This window comes from Stegodyphus dumicola, chromosome 9 (assembly GCF_044657685.1).
Source record: "Stegodyphus dumicola isolate Sdum_Otavi_A_Nest chromosome 9, ASM4465768v1".
NCBI classification, from domain to species: Eukaryota; Metazoa; Arthropoda; class Arachnida; order Araneae; family Eresidae; genus Stegodyphus; species Stegodyphus dumicola.
In genome coordinates, this window is record NC_140776.1 from 42,143,005 (window position 1) to 42,167,148 (window position 24,144).

Consider the following 24,144-nt stretch of genomic DNA (forward strand, 5'->3'; position numbering starts at 1 on the left):
GTTTGTTATTAACTTCCTTAAGATTTAAATTATCTACATAAAGAGAATCAATTTTCCTTTCGAGATTTTCTAATCTTGCGACTATCTTACTTAAGACATTTTCCCCTGGTTTCTCCGATAACCACGTCTTTAGTATATTTATTTGTATTGGTGTTAGAATAGTTTTGTTCTTCCTCTTTCTGGATAACTTCTGCCCAGGAACAATAACTGGAATTCTGGATAAGTTTTTTCGATGAAGGTTCACGCTTTTGCCCGTTTGCTTCCCCTTTTTTGATATTTATTTTTGGGCAAGATTTGTCTAGAGCATTATGCTCACCCCCGCATCTAAAACAACTGGTGTTGTTTTTACATGGGTCGTTGCAGTCATTTTTACCACAGTTCGCACATCTTGCTTTGCTTTTGCAGAATTTCGACTTGTGGCCTATATTACAGCACTTGTAGCATATTATGGTATTTTCAATATATTTACTTACCGCAAAATTTATTCGACCTATTTTGATATCAGGCCGATAACAGGAACCAAGTTCCTTAATCAGAATTATTGGTATCTTTTCTTCCGACCTTGGCTTTGTAAATCTTATCATACACGAAAATTTTATCTCATTTTCTTCCAGGCCAGCTGCTATATCTTCTAAACTAAGTTGTGTGTCCACATTTTTAACTATATGTTTAGTTGTATACGTATCTTCAATTATAGTGGCCTTTACTCCTACACCTTCCAAGGATTTTACTTTATAGACGTTTTCTATTGTTTTGATTCTTTTCGTGGAAATTATGATTTTTTATATTATCTTCTTTATTAGTAATTTCATTTAAAATTGAACCTTTTTTAAGCAACTTACCTATCGGGATACCAGATTCAATTGCCTTCAGGACAATTTTGACCTCTTTTGTGCCATTTTTAAGAGCTACTTTGACCTTGTCAATAGGGGTTATGTCTGCACTATAAACGTTCCCATTTGTTTTCCTCTCTTTGTTGCTGCCACTGTCCATATCACTATCTGTTTTCCGCTTGAGTTCGTTAGGCATAATCCCTAACGATTCTTCTGGAAACAGACTACATTCGAAATACTGGAAAACCCGTAGAAAATATAAACAAATAAACTTATCGCCTAACGAAAAACTATTCCTTGTCAAGAGCACGCACTACCACACTCTCTCAAGAAAAAAGCAACTTATCTGCTACAAACAAATCAATTTTATATCGCTCCATTCTTCGTCCAGCTCTCCTTTATGCAGCTCCGATCTGGGAACATGCAGCTAAAACCAATATTAAACAATTACAAATTCTGCAAAATAAAATTTTACGAGAAATTATCAATGCTCCTTGGTATATTCTAAACACTTATATTCTCAGAGACCTTCAAATCGAACTTATTCAAGAGTATATTAAACGATTAGCGGTTAACATCTTTCATTAAGTACAAACACACAGTAATAGCCTTATTAGCACTCTCAGACACTCCCCGCATCCCGGTGAAAATATCGGTATCCTTATGACATCCTACCCACATAAGAATTACAACCTTAATTGACTCATTCATGCTAAACTGACTCTGCGGTCTGTCACCCGCTGCTTCATCTTGTAATGACACTGACCTCAACCCCCATCTTTCGCAGCCGCTAGTGCAGAGCTGACTCTCTTTTTCTTCACCTGCCACACTTTCTACTCCTCTTTATTTTCCTTCCAGATTGTTATGAGAAGTCGAGTAAAAAGATGTTTCTACATCTTGACACTCGAGAATAAAATACGATCTGTGTACAGATGTACTGATTCTAAGGAACGAAGCTAAATGCTCATCTGTCAGTCTACTTCTGAAATAATTCTTTCTGAGGTTCATAGTTGAAAACACTTGTTCACATATATAAGATGAAGCAAACATAGCACTGATTTTCTGCGCGTGAGATATTAAAATTTTGAAACTTACTTTCGATTATGATTTGTAAAACTCTAGCTTTGACATAGTTATCCCCGTATTCACCAACAGCTGATTAATTCATGCATCACGGAATTCATATATCAGTGGTAACTCACAACTTCTGAGCTATGGTTAGCAGATTTGGTATTGTCCATGAAATGTACTTTACAGTCATTCCCTATGAAAAAAAATTTTTTTGAAGAATTTCTAGCTAAAGAGGTGGATTGATTTTATTAAATAAGTCTGTTGCGACTACCGCTATGGGAACGATTCCTCAAAAAAAAAAAAAAAAAAAAAAAGGGGGGGGCAGCAAATAACGAGTCAGAAGAAACGATAGAAAGTTAGAGAACTTTTAAGTAGCAGCCAGCTCCAAAAGATGGCTCAACCAGCATTTTCCCTCTCGTCTACTGGAGAGAATTTGAAACTGATTCCAGGCAGTTCATTTCCGACAGCCAATTTTGAAGCCCGGAAAAGAAGCAAATGAATCTTCATCTTATCAACCGATAAGTCATCTCTCCTCGCTGAGCAAGATCGCTGAAGCTGTCATCTTGCACAGAATGCTTGAGTTTATGCAATAAAAGAATGTAATTATACCACAGCAAGATGGATTCAGAAGAAAGCATTCTACAAGCCATCCATACAGAGTGAAAGAACTTATTTCCAAAGGTCTCCAAAATCGGCAAATCACAGTTTCACTATTTCTCAGGCTTTTGATCGTGTATGGCCGATTACTCGACAAACTGGGATTTCCAGGACATATGATACACATCATTAATTCATATCTTAAAGATAGACTTTCTGTCGTTCGCTACAACAATTTTCTATCTGCATTTATGTTCAATCTGTGGGAACTTGGGAATCGTCGACGGCGATTGAATTCGTTATACCATTTTTTTACAGTGCTGTAGGAGATGGTGCTTTATCGCTGTACAAAGAATTAAGTTCCTCAAAGCGTTCTTGTCTTGATAATCCACGTAGAAAGTTATGAAAAATAATCATACGAAAATGTTCACGAGTTGATTCTATTTTTTGGCCGAGATAAAATTTTCAATTTACTGTAAACAACACAAAACACGATAAAATGGCAAAACGTTCTGAAACGTTGTGGCAAACGATCTAAAACGTTAAAAATATCAAACTTTCGAATGGAATTGTTTGCGGTCCCCAGTAACGCCTACTATTTCCCAGACTACTTAGTGAATTTCCACTTGTGATGCATTTCTAACTGCTTGTATTAAGTGCACTAACAAAACAGCAGCACATAGTTCCAATCACTAACTCGAAACTGCTTTGATGGGAGCAACTCGAGTTTTTGATATCAAGAATTTACACAAACAGTTGAGTGATTAGATGATCTAACATAAAAAACTGCACCATAACCTTTCTCTGATGTATACAAACTCAAGCAGTTCAATCTTCAAAGGTTTGGATAAAAGAACACTTTTAGAAATGCAAATTGCATTTAAATGTTTGAATTCTTTACACACACAGCTCCAATTTTTCCTAATTTCTTCTAGAACTGGATCATACTAGGCAGTTTTAAATTTCCAAAGTTCTTAAAGAAGAATTTTTGTTGATATGATAAAAGGGGGAATCCAACCCAAAGGATTGAATAATTTTGAAATCCAGATACAGTCAAAAGTCGTTAATCCGGACTCGTCGGGACATCGGCGATTCCGGATTATCGATCATCAGTTTAAATCTGGTAAAATGGCATGCAGAAATTATAAACTTAAAAATATAAAACCGTAATTTACGAAATAAAGAACAATTATGATCTAAAGGGTATCAAAATTTACAAAAAAAAGGCTTAATATTTATTTGTTTACTTTATTAAACATTTCTTTCAATGTAAGTTGTTTAAGTTGATTCGTTTTTTATGTGATAATACATTCTCTTTAATTCTATAAACAGACATAATTTCTTATTCAGTTACAAAGTTCCGCTGTTCACGTCCTATAATTGCTGTGTCGAGAATACCGACTAATTTGTCAATCGAAATTTTTTCGTTTTCAATAACCTCTGTCACTTTCTTCGCTATCGGAAGCGAATTATAATGACGAGGCATTTGATTTAAATCATATCAAAGATGAAGTACATCGAGATGAAATACTACATTGAGTAAGCAATTATAAGCCAAATAAAATAAAAACATCTGCCCTTAAGATAATGAATTCATTGCACGCCGCCGCCGCGTTAAAGATAAACAAAGTTTAGATAAACAAACGTTAAAGTTTAGATAAACAAGCGTTAAAGTTTAGATAAACAAAATATATGCCTTTATCCATTTTTTTGCAGCAATTCCACTTTTTGTTTAATGGACTCCGAAAGATACTTTCGCTTTGTATATCCTTTACATATTAGTAAATATATATCGGAAATTCTATTTGACAAAATCGAAAGTTTAAGCTTACTTTTACAAAATTGCTCTAACAGTCTGCAAAAAATAATAATCCGGATCCAATTCGAAGATTAAGGAACAACGCAATCTGCAACATTAACTGAAATAGATAATTAGATAATTTTAGCTTAGCTTATCCCGTCCGTTATACATTAAACGCGCATTCGTAAACGTATTTTGCGCACGCGCACGCGCAAATTCGTAGCGGTAATTCGTAGCGTCGACACGACGCATGCGCAGAAAGTTTGTAGATTTGAGGTCCGGATTATAGATCATTCCGGATTATGGGTGTCCGAATTAACGACTTTTGATTGTAATATAGTCCCTTTTGTTTAAATGTCTTGACCATTTAACATCACAGAATTACTGAAAAGTTTGCCTTTATCAAGGGTCCTACTGAAGATCAAGAACTTTCGTAGCTTTTTTCGCAATCAAATGAGATTTATAATTAGTTAGACGTTTTACGTGTGTGTTTTCTAGTATTGATCGTTAGAGTTTTCTAGCATTTGCAGACATTTGAGGAGCTGAAATCCACCTTTTCAAAGCATTTTTTTAGTTTAAATTATTAGCTCAAAACATCCTTGAACATTTTCAGCATCCATCAACACATCAGCCATATAAAAATCCCTTAACGCTATATTAGAGATCTTAGGAAAAATCTTTCTTTAATTGCTAGCTGTTTTAGTTAGTAGTTTGTTCCCCAAGTATGGCGCAGAAACAGTTCCATAAGTAACAGGGTTCAACCGAAAAACTTGCACCCGTTGCTTCGAATTATATCTCCAATATATTTTTTGAAATTTCCCATGTTAAGGGTCAATTTTTGTTTGTCTATACAGTTTCTCATTGTCAGTAGTTATTTGAATGCTATGACACTAGTTATTTGAAAGCTATGACAGAGATCATCTTGGATTTCCGAACCAATCATTAAAGTGCCATTAAGAAAAATACCTGATGATGATTTTGCACTTTCATCAAACATTACTCTCAATTTGTTAAATTATGAGGTGTACAAAAACTTCCATTTTCCAGTTTAAAATCCACTGATGAAATTAATTCCATACGACTCCATGAAATTCCTGACACTGAAGAAGCCTTTTTTCAAAATAAAGAAATCTAAGATAAGCCATTTTCTGTGATTTATCCGAAACCTTCCTACTAGATTGGAAAGGAAGTTCAATTGAGTATCTTCCCTTTTCCATGTTTGTTATGAGTATGCGAATTTTGATAATGAACCTCAGACAAGGCTGTGAATCTGGGATACACTCTAATTTTTAAAATAACTTGACTAATTCCTCACTTAGTGGTTTACCGACAATGAGTTACTCTGTTCAGGTATTTCAAAAGCTCTTGTCCCTGCAATAACCCAACCTAGCTTTGAACTCACAGCAAAAAGTTAAATTTCTATTATGCTTAATAAGCCGCACAGTCGGTGTAGTGGTCAGGGAAACTGACCTAAGGGCCTGGGTTCGAATCCAGGAAAAGGCTTGGTTGTAACTGTCCATTCCCTTCATAGGAAAGGCGATGGTGGCCCACCTATTAGGTGCCTCCATAATAAAGAGACCACCACATCCGGCCTTGTATAAATTAATGGACTGGATTACATTTACATTTGAAATTATTCACAATCTGCCATTGGAAAAAAAAAAAAAAAATGCTTAATAATGTTTCCATCTGTTAAAATTAAATATACATTTACACCTAATAAAATGTCAGTTTAATTACGGCTGCTAATATGATAAATCAGCTAAAACTAAATCACTAAAATTATTACAATATTTCAAGCTAAAGACACAAAAGGAAGATTGTCACTAATAGTTTCTATAACGAAAGCAGTAGTGAAATTTTAAAGTCACTATTAAAATGGGGAGCAACCTGTATATCATCTTCTCAATTACTCAGTGCTAAAAGCGGATAAACATGAAATTGAACTATCTTTTCGTGTACTTTCTAGTAATAAATTACCTTTGACTTCCAGTATCCAAGAAACATCTACGTTTTACTAAATCTTGTTTTGCATTCTGAACTTTAATATCTGCTGACCAGAGTAAAATCTGATTAAACTTAGTGTTCGAACAGACAGTATTGGATTTCGGCGATTCTTTTGACTCTGTAGTTGGATTTGAACGTTCATAAGTTTTAGGAATAAATGCCGCCCATCCAGTATAGTGGTTAACGTTGATGACTGCCGTGCCAAAGGGCCCAGGTTCGATTACTGGAGAAGGCATGGATGTTTGTAAATGTATTGTGTCGGTGCGGCACTCTAAATATGCAGCGAGCTGTAAAGTCCTCTCGTGTGGTTGCGTGGAAGGGGAGAGGGATGGGAGATCGTCGGACCCATTCCCTCGTAGTGCTCTCCATCAAAATCGGGGGCGGAACTGAGCTAAATACCACTGTCACCTGTAAGATGCTCAAGGCTATTGCCAACGACAGGCATAATCTTGTGCTCCTTGCCACGAAGAATATCACGAGCTTGAGCTGATGCTATTGTCAGACAAGGGAGCATTAGTAACAACATGAATAAATGGGCTGGCTTATATAGAAGGAAAAGATGTGCATTCTGGTCTTTTTAACCTCTCTATATGTAATACACTGTGATGAGGTTTCCCACAATGCTTACATTTATGTACACTTTTTAACTTTATGCGTCTTTAAAAGAATCTGAAATAAATTGTTATCTTTTATATATTCAATTCTCCTCTGCATGTTTAAGTAAAAACATTTGCACCACTTAAGCAAACTTGACAGGTGACAGCAGAGCTGGACACCCGGACGGCTTTCAAAGACTAATGGGATATAACAGGGACCCACACCATCTAGAGCATAATATGTTTACAACATAAAATACCTAGCGTTGCATTGCCTACACGTCAGGTGGACATTGCATGGCGAAATAACATAGCTCAGCATGGACATGACATGGCATAGCATTTTGACGTGACATAGTATAGAATATAGTCATTGTATAGCAACATAACATATTTACAACATTAAATACACAACGTAATGTAACTTCACGCGGCAATTAGTAAAAATTCAATCGATGTACCAGGCGATCTTTTTGACAGTAGGTCAGAGCTTAAATTGGGGCGGAGCCCTAAATAAGAAGGCTCCGTCACTTCTTTTATGCAACTGAACAATTATTTTAGTAGAAATTTGATCTCGAAAAATTTATTTTTAGCAATAAAATTATATTAAAATTGCTTATTCAATTTAAATTTCTCTCTTTACATTTTATTTAATTTTAATTAATTTAATAAATAATAACATATTAATTAATTAAATAATAAATATTAATTATTAATATAAATTAAATAATTATTAATTAATTTGACACTCACTAACTATTAAATTTTAAAATTATTAATGCTTTTAATAGTCATTTTATTTATTTATTCACTCTTGTTCCTCTTTCCTGACGGTCTTAAATAGGTCTCCGGCACTTCTACTTTTAGAAATAAAGCCCTGCAGTAGGTAGATTTTAGTTTTTGCAATAAATGTATTTACTTTGTTATTACTCTTTTAACCCTTTCTTTCTTACTGTTTTGTAATGTCCTTGAGCAATGTTTTAAATAGGATTTCCTCTTACTTTAACTGTCTTTCCTTCAGAATTCAGTTGATGAATCTAGTTTTTGCAAAACAATATAAACCAATAATGTAAACCATAAACCAAACGGCGAATAATAATAATTACCAAAGTTCTCTATATTTTGTTGTAGCCCCTTTGAACCATGAACAGCTTCATTCACCATATCCAGTAAGCTCAGAATTACTGAAGCTGTTTATTGATTCCCGTTTTGAGCATTTGACAGATTGGGATTGCTATTTACAGACGCATAAAAATTTATTCTAAAAACTCAGTGGAGTAACAGCCCTAATGGACCAAGGCCTGCAGCGCTCGAAATCTGCTTTCCTGACCGGGGTGTGTAAGCATATGCCCTGAACAAGTGGTCAGCTTGTCGCAGGACCCCCAGTGTTTAGTCCCTAAGCAAACTTGGTGCTCATTTTATCGACCCAAGAGATGAGTTGACCTATTTACAGATGCATTAAAAGTTATTCACTCCCTGCAATTTTTCACAAATTGTCGGCAAATTTAATTTTGGGAGCTTAACACTTTCTGAAGACGTTATCTCCTTTTATCTCTAATTTCAAACCAAACTTAAGTGCCAAAGATTTTCTATTTAATTTTAAGATTACTTCATCTAGACTTTCTTCAGTGATAAACTGCTTTTCAACGTACTTTTCAATGCAATTTTTTTCACACTTTGTATATAATTAACTGATAAAATATTTCTTTCAGTTCACTATTGAATACATTATACTTCTTTAAAAGTAATTACACGCACTTAAGTCCACATTTTTTTGTTCTCTGCTAAATTTACCTCTACATCTCGTTATTTCTGATTTTAATACTCTACCTTTTCAGTAGATCTTCCTAAATCATGTTTAAAAGCACAACTTTAGATTCATTACAGGAAATAGTTACTTAGACAAAAGTATCCAATAAAAATGGACCGGCATCATGTTTCATTGTATGGGCTGGTTCTAAAATGAAATTTAAACACGACATGGGGATGAAACCTTTGATTGTAGCTAGTATACTCCGGGTTACACGGGATCTCATCCTCAGCTTTACACGTTTCATCACAGCCACTTACCTTTGTGAGAAATGTACAGGTCATACCAAGGCTTCAAAATTGATACGAGGCTTGACGGCATCTCTCTCACGGTACGTTCTGCCCGAATGTTTTCACAGCTTCTTCGTGACCATATATGAATAAAAATCTCATTATGTTTGTGATGCAACAGTCCTAATTCATAGTCAAGAAAAACATGCTACATTTTACTAAAAAAATGGTTCATTTTTTCACCTCAGTATATAAAATACCCATTCCCACAATGTTATTCTGCACTAATTCCGTTTGACATTAAAAAGAGCTATGTGAGAGAAATATAATGTCTTATTACTGCATTGCTTTGGGTTTGGTTTACCTTATGCCACCTGATATATTATGCAAGTCATTCGTTCTTGAGCTCCGACACAATCTGGACAGCAATTTAGTTTCAATGAGTAAAATTCTGTCGTGTTAGGATGTACCAAATAGAATACTAATGAATTAGATAAGAAAACACTCATTAAAATAGATGAGCAATAGGGGAACAACACTGAAAATGATGACAGTATTGAAGTGCATACATGAGAACTAACAGCTGAATAGCTAAAAAAAAATATTGATCTAATTTTTCTCTGTGAATGAGAAATAAAATGAAAAGATACATATAGAAAGTTAAATTTTATTACCAATACAAAAAAATTCACAAACATATATCACATTTTAAAGTGATCACAGCTATATAATAAAAAGAAAAGGGTATAACAACATGTATAACAGATAATTAATAAAGCACTATAAATGAAATATTTCAGACTAGTACCTTATAACACACATATGAAAAATAACCAACACTTAATCTTCTTTTAATAAAAATTTTGAATTCTATTTCAACTAATTTATTCTTAATACTTTATTTTCAACTATATTACACAATGTTTCAGTACTCATTTAAATGAATATAATTTTTTTAATAATTTTATTGGCTCTTAAATGCATAAACTGCTCACTGGGATTCGATGTGCAAAAATTAACTTCTTACAAAAATAAAATAAAAGTAATTGTTTTTGGTTAACAGTATGAAAGAAATAATAGAATTATCAGACATTATTAGTTATCCAACAGAAAAATCAATATTTTTTCTTTACATATGGAATTAAAAACACTAATAACATATGGGATAAAATATAATCCCAAATATATATAACTTTGACATATTATTTACATTTCACTTTTAAAAGTTTCAACTTTGGTATGCAACATATAACATTATGAAACAACAATAACTGTGAGCCCAAAATGACCACATTATGAAAACTGTTTTACTCATGTAAATGTCTTATAATTTAAATATTTTAAAGTTGCAAACAAAATAAACCTAGTCTTTGGCTTGCTATAAAATTCAAAACCTAGAAGGGGGGACTTTTTAAAGGTAAGAAAACAACAATTAATGTTTCTTAGAATGACTGTTTAATATGACTAGATCAGAAATTAGCTACAAATGTCATTTAAATTTGCTCAGCACGTAACTGATCATATAATGTGAGAATGCTACATTTTTTTTCCATGGAAAATAAGAATGACTTATCTAAAAAGGAATAAATGTGATACTTTTGATATATTTCTTCTTCCAATGTATAGTGGCTGCCAGTGGCACACTACTAGTATAGTACAAAATTTGAAATATCTGATATACAGAATGATCTAATATCTGGACATTCAGACCCACAGCAATTCGTTTTCCTTACAAAGCATAGGGATGGAGAATAAATATTAAAAAGTTAAAAACAGGTGCCATAAAAGTGATTTTTCTCCTACTCGAGATCACTTTCAAAAATCTGCTAGCTCGAGAATCACACTGCAACCAAAGCCAATACATCAATTGACGCTATATTGATATTGTCCATTTTCAGCCCTCAATTGTATGCAGAGTAGCATTTTTCTATCTGACAATGAGTGCTCCAAGACACATTTGTTTGGAATCTGATGTTTACTCATATCCTCATACTACTTTTCTTTTGTTGGCATAGCAGCAGGGATGTAGAAAGAATTAAATTCTTAGGAAGTTGACATAGCAAATTGAACTCCTATTTTTAATTTGATAAAGCTTATTATTTTTTGAAGGGTATTATTCTTGCAAAATTATTTTTGAAGGCTATTATCTTATCAAAATTAAAGCTTGAATTTTTTATTGTTTGACTATTTGATGATTTGAAAAAAATTTCTAATTCTGGAGTTGCAGTATGACCTGTAAAGCAAAAGCATACTTTTATGTCAATAGTTATGTCAAGTAGAATTATTGTAAAAAATCTGATGTGTACACTACGACTTCCTTGTACGGAATATTAAATTATACGCATTTTTTCTTGCATTTCATTTAAACTTATTAGATTGAATTAAACCTACTTCGCTGACAGCACATAAACCACAATAGAATAAATGCATTCTTTAAAATTCACTTTGTTTACCATAGCGACACTCTGGCGCTAGGTTTACTTAACAGTATTATATTTCGTTCATATTATAACTCAAAATGCACAAAATTTATATCATTTAAAGAATTATCTAATCATTGCCACATGTTCTATTCAAATACTATAATAAAGCTAGAATGATGTATAAAAGAAATTAAGAAAACAAAACAAAAAAGAAACAGTTTTTCACAGACGATTGAGTATTTCTCATTCAATTAATTCAGTTTTCACTTCGCGATAAAGCAGAAATACATAAAAACTCAAAATATCTGTATTAAAATTACGAAGTAAATCTTAAACGCTTAATTCCTCGAAAAAATTCAAGAAGGGATTAGGCATGATTTAAATAATAAATGAAGGCGATATCTTTGTTGTTGCGAAGCTAAGTTTCTCTAGATTGGCAACAAATCCGCTACTCAGCTGTTTCAAATGTAAACAAGAGCAATGGCCGCCATCAAATTAGGCTTAGCGGCACTTAAACAATTTTAAAATTGTTGATAATTCTAAAAATATTGCATACAGATTTACTAAAGGCATAAAATCCTTAACCAGAAGATAAAAACAATATAATTCAATCATTTTTAAAGCAAAAAATGTACAATTTACAAACATATAAGAGTAAAGAAACTGAGATCACCGAGCCGGGTAACAGAGTGTATATATTTATAAATATACTTATATACGTTTGGCGTGGCCAATTGAAACCAAAATACGAGGTGCACATCTACATGTTATAGTAGTCTTATATACAAAATTTCAACGTTCTGAGGCCGTACATACGTTCGTACAGAAAATTGAATGAAAAATTGAAAAACGCCATGTAAAAATTCTCTTCAGAATTCATTTTAAAGCAGTTTCTTAAATTTTTTGGAGGAAAAGAGTCTTTTATTCTGTCCTTACGTACAGATATCACGCAAAAACATCATTAAATTGCATTCGAAAGCGGTCAGAGTGATATTTTCATTGAAATATGCTGCCTGAAGCTTTTCGCGATTACAATACTTCCTTTTTACTTTGTACAAGGAAGTAAAAACTGATAAAGGCATATCTGAAGAAAATTACTCGAGAAGTATGGTACTGGAAAGACAGGAAACAGAAGTTTTAAATTTTTTTTTGTGGATTCTGACACGTCACTGGCAATGAGTAACAGAAAAACCATTCATTGTGCTAAAGTGATGTTCGTGACAAAGGGATTATAAAATGGGTAAAAAGGCTTTGCAGCAAGGGCATGCTACTGATGGGTCTAACTTGGGAGGGGAGGAAGCTTTAACAATTTACACTGAAAGGAAATGTTTAACAAAATAAATAAATAAAAATTGAGTTTTATTTATTTATTTTGTAAATTTTAATTTCCAGAAGATGATAAATGCTTCCTGTTAAAGTACTGATGTTTCTGGATTTTGGACTTTGTGCTGTACTTCTAAGCTTTTTCTTAATGGATCCTCTCTCTCCAATAAAAAATTGGTCTGCAGTTTTTATTTTCTTCTGATGCAACATAAATAAAATGCTAGGTCCCTTTCGAAAATTCTTCATGAAGGCAACCATTTCAAGCAGATCTGCTCCCGATGCTTCCCTGGTGTAAATTACCCAGCAGTCTTTACCATTTAGTATCTTGTTTAAACAAAGCTTAATAGATATGCTTGTAGTGAATTGATTATCTAAAACTTAAGAATACTTCTGACAGCAAATTTAATTATTGTTTATATGGATGAATATCCCTGCTTACACAAATATACTTTAAATCTTAGTTAAAGGTAAATATAAACTTTGCATGGGTATTCATTATCAAAATTCATTAGTTTAAAATTAATTTAAGGAATTTTATATATAAATACTTTTTTTTTTAAATCTACAGTTGCATTTATACAATATTAAAATTCTTATGAAGAATAAATTACATCATCGAAATTTGAAAATAAAACTTATTAGAACGCAAAGGTTTTCTACTCAATTAAAAACTGTCTAAAATTTAAAAAGCAACAGCTAGGAAAGATATTACATATGCATAAAAGCCCAACAATATCCTGATTAAAAATTAAAATACTTCTAGGAAATGCAGCTCTAAATCATAACAGCAGTCATAATATCATAACAGACAGTAAATAGATGTATTGACAGAACACTTTTGATTATTGCTTTTTAATAATTTGTATTCCACTATTATTAATTAGCTCATAGGTTTAGAGCGTCCATCTATTTTTGAAGAAGAAGCAGTCAAGCAAGATTAAATTCCTTTTTCTATTTAAAGTCCCATTTTGTGGCCACAATTCACTTGGAATTCTACTCGTGTCTATTAAAGAACATTTACAATTTTGATACTATTGCCATAGAAGAGAATTTAGCAGCACATACATGATTGCAGACAGGTGTCTGGCCAAGAGGAAGCACAAGCAAAAGTGATGCATCAGTTCATAGAAAGAAGGGAGGGAGTCAGTTTTTAGTTATGGTTTAAAATTTGGTGATTGGTCAAGAGGCATCTGCATTAACGGTTAAGTAAGATCGCATGATTATTTTGAATGACGCAGTTTAGATTTACAGTGCTATTTTTAGGACAGAGTGATGATGATTCCAAATGAAATAAAAATAAAAGAGGTTATAGTGAATTAAATTTAGAAGTTTGCATTCATACTTTTTATCTTACACATATATAATTATTTATCAATGAAAATAGGAAGATTATGATTCAAATTTATAATTTATATTAAAGAACACTTTTTTTTCTTCTGCAAGATTACTTTAATGAATAAAAGTAGGATAAATTTATTGGCAGATTAAGTTCCGACATTGAAGTTAAGAAATTTGATAAATAATTATTGAATAAACATTAATTTTAAGGATCAATTTATTCATCACTTTCATCTTTTAAGAATTCTTTAAATTATTTTCAGAAACTACGCTGTTCTCGTGAAATAAGTTTATGGAACATATTACTTAAATGATGCATATTATTTGTTCTTTCTTGTTCATAGGCTGTTTAGTTTTAAATAGTACAGTCAAAAGTCGTTAACCCGGACTCGTCGGGACTTCGGCGATTCCGGATTATCGATTTTTCCGGATTATAGATCATCAGTTTAAATCTCGTAAGATGGCATGCAGAAATTCTAAAATTACAAATATAAAACCGTAATTTATGAAATAAAGAACAATTATGATCTAAAAGGTATCGAAATTTACAAAAAAAAAAAAAAAAAAAAAAAAAAAAAAAAAAAAAAAAAAGCTTAATATTTATTTGTTTATTTTATTAAACATTTATCTCAATGTAAGTTGTTTAAGTTGCGTCATTTTATGTGATAATACTTTCTCTTTAATTCTATAAAAAGACATAATTTCTTGTTCAGTTACAAAGTTCCGCTGTTCAAGTCTCGTTAATTGCTGTGCCGAGAATACCGACTAACTTGTCAATCAAAATTTTTTCGTTTTCACAAACCTCTCTGTCACATTCTTCATGTCTTTATACATTTTTTGCAGTAATTCCACTTTTTGTTTGTTGGACATCGAAACATACTTTCGTTTTGTAGATCCTTTGGAAGTTCCAGCATCAGAAATTCTATTTGACATAATCGAAAGTTCAAGTTTACTTTTATAAAATTGCTCTTACAGTCTGCAAAAAATAATAAGCGGGATCCAATTCGAAGATTAAGGAACAACGCAATCATTAACATTAACTGAAATAGATAATTAGATAATTTTAGCTTACAGCGTCCGTTATACATTAAATGCGCAGGCGAAAACGTATTCTGCACTTGCGCACACGCATATGCGCAGTAGTCAAGGTCTTACGTGCACGCGTAAAACGCCTGTGCGCATGTGCCAATGCGACCTATGCGCAGAAAGTTTTTAGCTTTGGGGTCCGGATTATAGATCATTCCAGATTATGGGTGTCCGAATTAACGACTTTTGACTGCACTTATCACAGAAACAGTAAGTACAGTTATATGAAGTTAACTGCATTATAAATAATATATATTAATTATGTAAATGTGTGGTCTACAGCTTACATCTCTGCTCTATTTTTAGACTGAATGTCTTGCACAGTGACATAAGCTACTGAGGGAAAAAATACCATATCATATGATAAATGGATAATGAAATTTCAAACAAAATTCTACAGCGAATGATTGTTGAACATTCAATGATTCAAACCATTCAATTATTATTTATCAATATTGCAATCATTGAGCGAACAGTAATGCATCAGCATAAATTTAATGCTTTTAGTACAGAAAATTATTTTATCACAATTCACTGCAAATTTAATGCTTTTCACTGGTTCAGTAAAAATTGCATAACATTAAATCAGCATTTATCAAAGCAGTGTAAAATGATCTTTATATAACCATATACATATATTCTTTAGTGCACAAAATAAGTTATTAAAAATGATATAAATTTACACATTAATCACTTATTTTCTTTAAGAGAAAAATAGCAAAATTTAATAACATCCGAGTCTAATTACAACTTTTACATTAAGTAGTTTTTCCTCAAATTATCAAGTATTTCTACTCACAATTAGGCTACAGTCATAAAACACTCAAAATTTAAAACAACCTAACAATTGTTTGCTGATCCTTCTCATGTCTACTTAATAAATTTTCAGTATAATTAATTACATTTGTCAACACACTGGACATACATTATTAACACAGAAACATACATTATTAACAGAAATACATTATTAACACAGAAAACAAAAATTATTTATTTGCATTTAAAATAAATATGACAGATGTTTAATTTTACAAGTTAAATCCATAACAATTTTTATGTACTATACTACCTTTCTGAAAATTCTGAAGATTTCAAAGCAGAACCCTATTTTATTAGAAGTCTCCCATAATGTAATAAGATTATGAGATAAAAGAAGTTAAAGCTCATCTTTATATACTCTTTTATGACTATCAACCTTATCCATAAGATCATGCCACAGGTTAAATGCCAACAGGGCAACATTTTTTCCAGCTACAGCACTCATTTCCATTGCACTTGCAGATAATTCAATTGAATTTATATAATACAATCTAGGATAAAGCATAAATGGACTAAGAGATTCAGGAGGCTTATATTCAGGATATGCAAGCCAATCCTTTTCTTTGAGTATTTCAACATTTTGAAACAATTCATCAATATTCTTTGGAGTTAGAAGCTGCTGACTAAATACTTTATATACTTTTTTTTTACCTTTAGTGGGGGTATCACTAACTGGAGTAACTTTCCCAATGCTATTGAATAAGAGTGAGTTTTTGAAAGTAAGTATCTCCTCAGGAACTGAATTTACATTGAATGCTGAAGGAATCAGATCACCTTTTACAAATGTGGCCACAGTTCTGTGATATGTGGTTTCATATTGACTGAAATCTTTAGGGAAGTCTGTAAACTTTATGTTCTTATTACCTTTAATAAAAGGAGCAGCTATAATGATAATATCATAATTCTGCACTTCAGTGTTACCAGATGGAGATGTTTCATTATATTTTAATGAAAAAGTGTCACCAGAATTTATTATTTCCAACACATCACCACTGACTACTGAAGCTTTAGATTCTTTCAAAAGTCCCTCTGGAACCAGTTTATTTCCACCTTTTACACTCCATAAATTATTATCAGCTCCAGCAAGTGAAACAAATCCTAGAAAAGAAAAATATTATAAATAAAACAGTTATTAAAAGGAAAAACATAACTAATTCACTGGTAGCAGTTTTAAAGTATACAGAGGATGTCACATTAACCTTCATAATACCACGGATGACGTCCATGATTAACCCTAAAATCATACAGCAGTTTAAAAAGAAATACATACAATAAAAAAATATTACTGACAATTCACCATCTTTTTAAGCAGTTTCATTAGGAGAATATGTTTATTTGGTTATATAAATGAAATCAACATTCAAAACAGCAACACGCTTTAAAACAAAAGGAATTATAATTTTACTTTCCTTAGGCATTCTATATAATATTGGGATGCATTTCATACATTGCCAGTTTATCATTTGGCATTTTATAGAATGCCTAGGCAATGTATGAAATGTTTTATCATCTTATGCATTGCCAGCCAGTTTTTGGCATTCTATAAAATGCCTATGTAGTCTATAGAATGCTGGATTTCATACTTTCACAGTAATAGGTATATCAGTAGGGTAGATGAAGTGACAGTCACATACGTTTAACCATGGCATGATCATGACTGGCACTGGCTGGCACTTTTGTTTTTCTTCACAACACTGAAGACTCTCTCGCACTCAGCATTACTGTGTGGAATTACGAGAATAGCACATAAAACTCTTGCTAGTCTATCATATTTTGGTGTTCCATCAGCTCTTTTTATTCTTTTTAAGGTACCAATGAGGACATCAAGTCTATCTTCTCCAGAACTGGCAAAGTCTTCAAACTGTGCAGCAGAAAATTGGTTCTGTAGTTCATCTAAAGCATCATTATGGCATTCATTTTCTTTAATTGTTAACAAAAATGGAAATTTATCAATAAAAAAACGAATCTTTTCAAAAGATGAATTTTCAATTTGTTTCAAATTTGCCACTTCAGCATTTAAAAGGACTTCATTTTGCAAAGGAAACTTCCTTACAATGTAATCACAGGCTGAGGAAAAGTACTTTCTGACACATTGAAAAAATTATTTTTTCTCATGATCTTTCAAAGAATTTACGAGTTCCCTGGTTTGATATTTCTGAGCAATCTTAAATTATTTTTTCTCATGATCTTTCAAAGAATTTACAAGTTCCCTGGTTTGATATTTCTGAGCAATCTTGAATTGAGTCGGGAAACATCCGTCTGAAAAGTTTGCTGGCGCAGCGCTTAGCGGCACGTTGTGTTCGATGAGGAATGCAGTAAACAAACACTCTGCCAAAATGACATCGGCATCCGAATTCGTAGCCGAATTTGAAAAAAAAAAAAAAAAAAAAAAAAAAAAAAAAAAAAAAAAAAAAAATCATCCACTTTCTTTGACGTTGTCGAAGCCGAAGCATTAACTTCATGCTTTTTAGACTTAACATGCTTCACAATGTCGCTTCTTCCACCGTGACTTATTATGAAGTCACACACGCACACGTTGCAAAATGCAGTTATTTCCTTTGAAGGATTCTTTAATTGTTCAACTTTGTAGGCAGCCGAAAATATTGAGAATACGGTTTTTTTAAACTCATTTCGTAACAACGACGTATTAAGAAAATTTGCAGCGTGTGAAAAAAAAAACCAGACAATCAACGCTTGCTGAATCCGAGCTGAGTAATTCCACAAGTTCAGCGCATTGGATTGGCTGGTTTAGCGGCGAGTTGGGAGAAACCGCAGGTTACTGGATTCGAAGTAGTCGGTAGTTGGCGGTAAAACACGATGCAATTGGCGAAATTCACTGAATTGGCGAAAAATTCTAAAATTTCGACAAAAATCACTAAAAATACTTGAAAAAGGAAAAAAATCATAAAAAATGGATTACGATCGTAAAATCGTAAAGACAAACGCATTTTCGTAAAAATTACGAAAAATTCGTAAAAGTTGGCAGGTATGCTCATCCCTTTTCCAGTGGCTGGACACTTTCCTAAAATAGGTTGAACCCATCAGTGAGAATATTGCCCGATGTGATAATTTTACATCTGCAAAAGTGGGGAAGTTCCATCCCAATTTCTATGGAGAATACCCTGGAGGACAGATCCAAGGGTCTTCCACTCCACTTCTACGACCAACGAGAAATCCTGATAGGGATTTTGGTTTGCTAGTACTTTATGTGCACCCATGGCGTGCAAACACTATATACTTACAAACATCCATGCTTTCTCTGAAATCCAAACTCAGGCCCAATAATATGGGAGTTAACAGCATTAACAATTATAATGATCAGGGCAGCAAACTAAAAGCAACTACAATAATATGAATTGTGCTGATTTAAAAAAAAACCTTCAATTGTTCTAAAAATTTCTAGGATATTAACACATTAAGTCTATCTTCTAAAAATTTTAAAATTCCCTTTTCTTGAAGGTTACATGTGCTTACAAATATTTGGAAGCAATCATTATGTAACACAAATGAAAGTAAAGCTCCAGAAATAAAAATCAAAACATACTCTATGCTATTTTAAAGTGCAAAACTACTTGAAAACATATATTTCATACCTTCTTGATTAAATGGTGCTATTACTTAAATACTGTTAGCTAACTTTAGTAGAATTATAATTTAAATTGCTTTATTTCCCTGTGCAATGCAGCACGTGATAAATTTTAAGAGAAAGCTATGCTGAAAAAGTAAAAAAAAGTAAAAATATAAGAGCGCGTGCACTTAACATTGAATAAATGGATATCTCTTATATTTGTATTGAAATTGAATAAATGTAATTGACTACTATGTTAGCTGTAACCATAATTCTACTCTTTTTGCTTTTCAGAAATCTCGAGAAGCAGAAAATGCTAGAACTATCGTGCGCGAGCTATAAAAGGCCAGAGAGAGAACATCTCAGCTCAGTTGTTTAGTTAGTTAGTTAGTTAGTTGTTGTTGCGAGTTTGGTTCCATGTCAAATGAGATATCTGAATTAGCTTTCTCTTTGCATTGCATTTTATTTTACCGTTATTAGTAGTTTGAAGTATAACAACTGATTATATTGCATGATATTGTGAACATTTGTAGGAATATCTCTGAGGAAAATTCCAGCGTTCTGTTATATTTCTTTTGATAAGAATAAATTTTATTAACCTTTTATCAAACTTGTGCATTCAATGTATTACGAACCTATAATCATGTAACACTCTTTGGTGTCAGGAACAGGGGTTGAATGCAGTGAGAAGAGCAATGGAAGAACAATTAAGGTAGTCCATGGCACACTTTGCTGCCTTTAAAGAAGAAATGAAAGCTAGCCAAGATTCCATTAAAGAACCGATAAAAGTTGTTCAAGAAAATTGAAGCAGGTCAAGAGGAAATAAAAAAAGAAATTACCTGCATAATAGAAAACAAATCTGAGGCTATGGAAGGGAGAATAGACGATGTTGAAAATAAAGTTGGAGACATTGAAGAAAGAGTTTCTTCAGTGACTGAACACATAGAAGAGAGAGTTTCTGCTGTGGAGCAATGAATCAAAGGAAGAGTTTTGGCTGTCCAACAACAAATTGAAGAAAAAGTTTCTGCTGTTAAAGGACATACCGAACAACAAATCAAAGACATAGTTTTTACTGTCGTTGCCAAAGATGTTGACACATTAAAGAAAAGCGACAGCATGAAGCAATTCTGATGTCTTAATTTTTGACAATGCCTGCTCATTCCTCTCTTAAGTTATCCACATATGATGGGAAGACCTCTTGGCAAGTATACAAGACACAATTTTTTACAGTGGCGGAAGTGAATGGATAGGATTCCCAAGCCAAAGCCTGTCACCTCGCCACTTCTCTAAGAGCAGATGCAGAAGATATCCTTCAGACTCTTCCCGAAAACAAAAGGCTAGATTTCAAAGCTCTGTCCGGTGCATTGGAGATGCGCTTTGGGGAGAAATGTTTAAAAGACTACAGCAGGCTTCAATTAAAATCTTGTCAACATAAGCCCATGGAAAGACTCTGGATGTAGAAAGGCTATCTCGTCTCACCTTTCCGGGATGGCCTATAGAAACAAGGGAAATTTTGTCCTTGCAGTACTTCATCGATGGCATCCAGGATCCTGAAATACAGAAAGCTTTGGAATGGCAGATGTGAAGGATTTAAAAAGTGCTCTGGTGTACTCCATGAAATTCGAGGCAGCCCAGCAAGCAACTTGTAGAGACTGCCACCCAATAAGCTGCTCACGCCCAGGAGCCAGTGGATCAAGTTATGGCTTGTTCAGATAATTTATTCAGACTAGTCAATGCTTTGATATGGAGTAGGGGTGAGAACAAACTGGCTGTAAAGTGTTGGAAATGTGGTACTGAAGGCCAGTATTGCAGAATACCAAAGGGCACGGAAAATAAAACGGTTGATTTGACAAAACAAGTCGGAACAGAGTGGCCTTGAGACAGAATAGGAGTGAAAAGAAACCAATATTAAAATACTGGAACTGCAGTGTTGAAGGCCACATACGGAGGAACCCTCAGGGCACGGAAATTAAGAACATTCCCCAGCAACAATGCAAGAAACAAATTAATGGCCATATCACAGAGAGGAATTTAAAGGATAATGAGAAGCCTCATTTCAATACACTTCAGATATCAGCAGTGAGTGGTGGCAAAAATGGACTCTTCATCATGGCACATATTAATGGAGTTCCTTGCAATATAGTGATCGATACAGAAGTGTATGTTACCAATATTCAGGAAGATTTAGCTCAACAGTTTAAAGATGAACTCATTTGTACGCCATCCTGTGTTACCCTCCAGACTTTGTTTGGTGATAAAATTGACATAGATGAGAAGTTAAACATAAACGTCAGGTTTGGAAGTGCCGCCTACTATCACATGGCATATGTGGTTAGTTCCTAGTTCCACTTATGTCACAAATAACATGTGTTTCACATATTTTTTTTTCTGGCTGTCATGATTTAGTTGCCATAGCTGCTACATGTGAAATGAATACTGAAGCTGTGACCCGGAGGATAACGTTGGTGATGGCATATGTGGCAGATATTACAAATCTTTTTACATTCGGATTGGACTTTCTAAAGAAATACAACTTTTCCTTGAACTTTAAAAATAACGAACTGCATTCAGCCTCTGAAGACATAACTATCCATTATCAGAAAGGAACCTCACCTGGAAACGCCAACGCTTTGTCTAGAAGACCCTTCTCAGAAAGCTGCTGATATCGTACCAGGGTCGAAGAGGAACACGAGTTGCTGAATCCGGTCATACGACAGACTACAACATCAACATTGGTTGATCGAGACCCATGGCGTGACAAAGAAGTCAGGAAAGATCAGCTGGGAGATTGCAACATTAGACCCATAATTGACTTAGCAGAGTCCTCAAATAGAAAAACCTACCTGGCAGGACATTTTGTTCTGTAGACTGATGACAAAATAATACTGGGCTCTCTTGGGACTCACTACACATTCTTAACAGTGTCTTATACTGGAAATTCAAATTGGATTATGGAAAGGCTTTCCAATGGCAGCTGATCCTTTCAAAATCACAGACATCTTTAAAGAGCTACCTAGTAGCCCTACAAGAGGCCACTTTAGAATAATGAAGACTTCCAAAGAGATCGTGAGTGCTTCTACTGGTTTAACGTAAAAGATAACATTAAAAGTAGTGTCTTGCAATGCCTGTACAGGCCGGAAAAGACGAAAAAACGTAGCTGAGGGATGCTGGAACAGTACAATGTAGAAGCACCTTTTGAACGTATTGCCTTTGTCATCTTGGGACCTCTGCCATGAATTGCTGATAGCAACAAATACATGCTCGTTGTCATTGATTACCTCACCAAGTGGCCTGAAGCACATCCTATTCCTGATCAAGAGGATGTCACAGTAGCAGAGATAATGATAGAACACTGGATTTCCAGGTTCGGAGTGCCTCTTCAGTTACATTCCAATCAGGGAAGGAATTTTACCTTGGCTGCAATCAAAGAGCTCTGCAAGCTACTTGGCATCGACAAAATCCAAACGACACCTTTACTTCCCCAGTCAGACGGGAATGGTAGAGAGGTTTAATCAAACCATCCTTAATAACCTCTCATTGGTGGTTTTCAGAAACCAACAAGAACTGGAGCAAGAAGTTACAACTGTTTTTACTGGCTTACCGCAGTGCTGTCCACGAGTTTACTGGCTATTTCCAATCTCAGATATTCTTCGATCGTGACATTCGCCAGCTTGTGATCTCTTGTTTGGCTGCTCTCCAGATGTGCCTTCTTCGCCTGAGAAATACATCAAAGACCTCTAGACCCGGTTTGAAGTGATGCACAATTTTGAATTACAGCAAGTTAACGTGGCAATCAAGAAGATGAAGACACAATACGACAAGAGAGCTACTGGACATCAATTCAACGAAGGAGACAATTTGTGGTTGTGGAATCTGATTCGACAGAAAGGACTCTGTCCTAAACTACAGTCATTCTGGGATGGTCCTTGCAGTCCTAAACAGGCTGAACGACGTCATAGATTGGATCCATAAATCCTCGAATTGTATGCCCAAAGTCGATCATTATGACAGGCTAGCTCCTTACTATAGCATAGTATGTAGTGTATATAGTGTAAATAGTATAAGACCACGGTCCTTTTTGTTCCTAAATTTCTAAATTTGTGCACTCATTTATTTATTTTGTATTTCATTTGTTTTAAGTTACTGTAATTATTGTTTATGTTCTTTGTTACTGTAATATAATGTTTATTATTGCATTGAAACCTTAGTTATACCTTTGGCTTCCTGTCCAGGGATTGTACTGCCTGGGTCGTGCAGTCCTTGGGAAGGAGGCAGTGTTAGAAATTTTGTATTTAGATAGCTCATTTTAGTAAAATTATAATTAAAATAGTTTTATTTCTCTGTGCAATGGAGCACGTGAAAAATTTTAAGAGAAAGCCACGCTGAAAAAGCAAAAATATAAGAGCACGCATTGAATAAATGGATATCTTTTTTATTTGTATTGAAATTGAATAAATGTAGTTGTTAGCTGTAATCATAATTCCATCCTAGTGTTGATTTCCAGAAATCTCGAGAAGCAAAGAAATTACTAGAACTCTCTCAAGACCAATTGAAAGCTTTAAAAAGCCGGATCTCAGTGCAGTTATTTAGTCAGCTGCTGTAGCTATTGTTGATCGGATTAGCTTTCTCTGCGCTGTGGATT

General features: G+C 33.7%; 1 protein-coding gene across 2 annotated transcripts in view; it reads right to left on the bottom strand.

Annotated features, from left to right (window-relative positions):
* Positions 1-9,592: 9,592 nt before the first annotated feature.
* Positions 9,593-24,144, bottom strand: part of LOC118205609 (prenylcysteine oxidase 1-like) — a 34,006-nt gene continuing 19,454 nt past the window's right edge. For both annotated transcript variants that reach the window (XM_035377899.2, XM_085823367.1), the window contains exon 5: positions 9,593-17,032. In XM_035377899.2, the coding sequence (XP_035233790.2) occupies positions 16,272-17,032 (761 nt within the window). In that variant the 3' untranslated portion in view covers positions 9,593-16,271. The remainder of the gene's footprint in view (positions 17,033-24,144) is intronic.